The 4,695-nt window shown below is 47.5% G+C and overlaps 1 protein-coding gene across 1 annotated transcript in view; it reads left to right on the forward strand.

The window, feature by feature from the left end:
• The first annotated feature begins 1,844 nt into the window (after positions 1-1,844).
• The window catches only part of Gk5 (glycerol kinase 5), a 63,731-nt gene continuing 60,880 nt past the window's right edge, over positions 1,845-4,695 (forward strand). The window contains exon 1 of the mRNA XM_021207428.2: positions 1,845-2,082. Within this exon, the coding sequence (XP_021063087.1) occupies positions 1,921-2,082 (162 nt within the window). The 5' untranslated portion in view covers positions 1,845-1,920. The remainder of the gene's footprint in view (positions 2,083-4,695) is intronic.

Raw genomic sequence — 4,695 nt, forward strand, 5'->3', positions numbered from 1 at the left:
TTTTTTTGATTTTTGAGACAGGGTTTCTCTGTATAGCTCTGGCTGTCCTGGAACTCACTTTGTAGACCAGGCTGGCCTCAAACTCAGAAATCCGGTTGCCTCCCAAGTGCTGGGATTAAAGGCGTGTGCCACCATGCCCAGCTCTAGACTAAGTAGTTTTAAGGTCTGCTCTTTCACACTTTAGAAACTGCTGATGCTTAACCTTATGAAAATGATCACAAAGTCCCAGAATCCAAAACCCACAAGAAATACCTCTGTGCAAAGTACACCAACTGCTAACACTGCTTACCCAGAACTTTTCTTAGTTGTAAGCAGGGAAACTAATGGCTAACTGTATGTATAAGCTTGACTAGGTTACTTGTATGTTGCTGTGGGAGGTGTAGTTTGGATGTGATTGACATTTAAATCAGTATCCCCAGTAAAGACACACACACACACACACACACACACACACACACGACTGAGCGATTAGTTGAACACCAGGCAGGCTTTGGAAAAGGGCAAGGGCCAGCTTCGGGAAGGAGGAATTCTCTAAACTGTAAGCACAGGAATGTGCCTTCTTTGCCAGCCTGCAAGCCTACCCTACAAGCTTCTAAGCTTGCCTGGACCTACAACCAATTTTTTAAAGTTTCCTTCCCTCGGGAACTGGGAGAGATGGCTCGGTAGGTAATGTGCTTGCCAGTCGAGCATGAGGGCCGACCGGAGTTTGATGTCTCCTCACAACAAGAGCATATAGAGTCCCAGGGAGCCTTTGGTCCTAGTCAGAGATTGCCTTGAGGAACAAGGTCAGACTTCAGTTGTGGCTCTCAGGTTCTGGCTCTGCCTTCCCTCTGGTATTTGTTCAGTTTCAGGTTCTCAAGAGAATCGGACAGCATAGGACTATTAGTCATGCAAACAACGCTGGAAAGTCTCACACACACACACACACACACACACACACACACTCTTATGCATGACCAATCGGTCAGCAATGATATAGGGCAGACCTGCGCCAGATGGTGCGAATAGGCATTGCTGTGTAGAGACAGACTTATCAAGGGACGCCACAAACAAGCAAAAATAAACGTGGTGTTCACGTTCAAGCTTCAAGTGACAACCCAAATCCAACTTGGCAAATCTATGGGAAGCAAGTAGGCTAACAGGGTAATATGAACAAGAAAATATTCCTTTAAGCTGATAAGCTACTCACAAAACATTCTCACGAAATTTAAACTTTTTTTGTGTCGTGGCAAAGGCCCTTTAGTGCCATACAACACTTGGCCATCTATTCATCGTTGTGTATAATACATGCAAGCTTTTCTGGGAAGAGACTTCACAAGGAACCTCCTTTACTTTGGGCTGAATGTCTTCTCATGGGACTGGAAAGATGGCTCACTAGTTAAGAGCACTAGTTGCTCTTGCTGAAGACCGGGGTTTTGGTTACGATTGCCTACATGGAAGCTCGCAATCGCCGGAGGTCCTCTTCTGACCTCTACACGCATCCGGCACATGAGGAGCACATCCATAAATACAGGCAAAAAAATTAAGTGAACATGAAAAAAAGTTTAAAATTTTTTCACCTCACTTGATTTTTCCTAACAGACATTTGTAAAAAGCAATCTAGGCTAGAAGGGAACTAAAAAGTTTCAAAGTAACGGTCGCTGAACCGTGACATCCAATAAGTACAGCGCGGCGGTCAACGCCATCTTTGCCAAATTCCCACGAGCTGCTCGCCGCGCTGCCCTGACGTCACGGCGCTAGGGGCGGAGCGTGGGGTAGCAGGGCCTCCCGAAGGGGCTGAACGAGGCGGGGCGGGGTCGTGTGAAGGGGCGGGGCAGGGTGCGGTGTGGGCGGGGCGGGGCCGTGAGCGCTCCGCCCGGGGTCTGGCGTTTATAGCTCCGCGCTGGCCGGCCCGTGGCGGCTGCGGTGTTCGGGGTCGCGATGTCAGGGCAGCAGGACCGGGCAGAGCAGCGGCGAGAAGAGCCGAGCGCGCCGGCCTCGCCGCCCTCCCGCTTCGTGCTGGGGCTGGACGTGGGTAGCACGGTGATCCGCTGCCACGTCTATGACCAGACGGCGCGAGTGCGGGGCTCCAGCGCGCAGAAGGTGACTAGGCGCAGAGGGTGGGTCTCGGGCTCTGACTGCACCCTCGCTCTTCCTGCACCTCTGGGGGCTCGGGCCGGCGTGACCCGGTGTCTCTCTCTTGCTTCCTGTCCCGCGGGACTCAGCGCTCTAGCTTCACCTGGGTGGAACCGAGGTGACTCTCGGAGCAGCGCGGGCAGATTGTGTGTATGTGGACAGAAGGTGGTTAGTGATTTGAGTGGTTTTTCTGCACATCCTCATCGACCTTTCATGCCTTTTAGCTCTTCAGATTTTGATGGAATGTAAAACTGTGTGTGTGTGTGTGTGTATGTGTTTCGTGTGTGTTATTTAAACAATTCGTCGCATTTATTATTTGTGTATTTGTGTGTGCTCGCGTACTATATGGCACACATTTAGGAGTCAGAGGACAACTTTCTTGGGCATCGGGATTTCTCCTTCCACCATGTTGGTCCGGTCCCTAGGATTGAACTCAGCTCTTCAGGCTTGGCAGAAGTACTTTTACCCGCCAAGCCACCTTACTGGTTGTCAACGTTGCGTTCCTAAAAGTGCTAGGTCCTCACTTTAGCATCTAACCTCCATGGATACTGGAGACACTGAGCACGTTTTGAAAGCTTTGTTATCCTTATTTCTTTCCATCTTTGAGAATTCATAAAAAGTATCTTCTGGCTTGAGAAGCCTGCCAAAGCATGGTTGGTCTTTGTTAGCAAAGCCTTAAATCTCAGATGATACTGGTTAACAGCCAACCCCCATTTTAATAAAGCGCTGATTTCTGTACAGTGGTCAATGCAGTTGATTGGGTGTAGTATTCTTATTTACTCCTTTCAATACTAGCATTTTCTAATGTTTAAAATATTAGCGAAGGGATATGAGAGCCATTTAACTTTTTCCCTACAGCACTGGACTCCCCCCTTTTTTCCGTGTGCCATCTATCCTACGTCGGTTAGGGTGAAAGTAGTAACCGCCTTGAGAATGTACTTTGAAGAAATAGACGTTCCCTTCAGGGCTCTAGGCTAGGAGGTGAGTTGCCAACTGTGAAGGAACATTGCCCACCCACTCAGTCCATCCCTGTCCCAACCTTTAAGGACAGGTCTAAGGCACATACTGAGCTCTTGTCTTATTGCAAGTCTGTATCACAAATACAATGATACTTCTTAGTTTTTCTTATAATTCTAGTCACAAAGTACTTTTGCTGAACCAGTGCATTTTTAATTTTTTTTTTTTTAATTAAGGAATGAGTATTTGGTTCAGGAAGGAGATGGCTCAGCAGGTAAAGAGGACTTCCCAGTCCTCCCTCCTAAGCTTGACAACCTGAATTGGATCCCTGAGACAGACAGGGAGAAAGGAGAGCACAGGTTGCCCTCTGTCCTTGGCACTTTAAACTAAGGCACAAGTGTGCCCCTTACCCCCAAGTAAATATGAAACTTGATACATTTTTAAGAAGTTGGTAGGCAGTACAGCTGCACAGTTGTTGCACACTTTGAGGAACATTGATTTTTAGAAAGTTTTGGGATTTGGTGGTGCACACCTTTAATTCCAGGGCCTGGGAGATAGAGGCAGGTGGGTCTCGGAGTTCAAGGCCAGCCTGCCTGGTCCACAGATGGAGTTCTGGGACAGCCTGGGCTATGTAGAGAACTGTGGAGACAATGCCTGGGAAATGTTGGGAAGAACACTGTCTCCGGAATGCTAAGCACGGTCTTAAACTGTGACGGTTGATGTCAGAACTTAAGGGTGTGCTTCTGGGCAGTTAGATATATACATACATAAGTTATAGTGGTTTTTGTATGTGTTTGTGTATTTGTGGTCTTAAGATCTCTTTCTCTCTGTGTCCCAGGCTGGTCTGGAACTCTCTCTGTAGCATAGGCTAGGTTGGAAATAGGTATCTCCCTACTCCATCCCATCCCTGCTGAGACACCACTAGTCTTTACTTATGTGGTCATTTTAAAAAAATAATTTTATGTCTGTTGTCTCTAGTGATAAAACGTGGGGCTTTCTGTGGCCAACTTTCTAGAAACTTAATTGTGCATCAGATTGTTAGTCCAAGCACACTGGCCTGGTATGTGCAGGGCCCTGGGCGTTATTCCCAACCAACCAAAAGATAAGGAGGCACCGTCTGGGGCTGTGCTGCAGAGAGCTGAATTCATTAAGAATAAGGTCTTGCTGGTCTGCACTATCGTTTAGCACTTTAGGACTTCATGGGTGCAGAGTAAATGATATGAGAGCAGGGCCTAGTGGTGCACATCTTTACTCCTCATGCTTGGAGGGCAGAGGCAGTCAGATCTCTGTGAGTTCGAGGCCAGCCTGTTCTTCATAGCAGATTCCAGGGCAAACCAGGGTTGCACAATGAGACTCTGTCTCAAAATCAAAATAATTAAAATGCTAGGAATCCAGTTTACTTCGTGGGTTGTGGACATAGCCATATGACTTATGTCTGCCTTCTCAGTGGAAGTTATGCCCCCTTATATAACGGAAAGATTGTCCATAAAAACCTAAAATCTTAGTTAGTGTAGGAGGATTTGATTTGTATAGCCAAACAAGGCACATGGAAAAGAAATAAAAAAGGGAAAAAGAGCCGGGCGTGGTGGTGCACGCCTTTAATCCCAGCACTTGGGAGGCAGA

This window comes from Mus pahari, chromosome 10, assembly GCF_900095145.1.
Source record: "Mus pahari chromosome 10, PAHARI_EIJ_v1.1, whole genome shotgun sequence".
Lineage (NCBI taxonomy): Eukaryota > Metazoa > Chordata > Mammalia > Rodentia > Muridae > Mus > Mus pahari.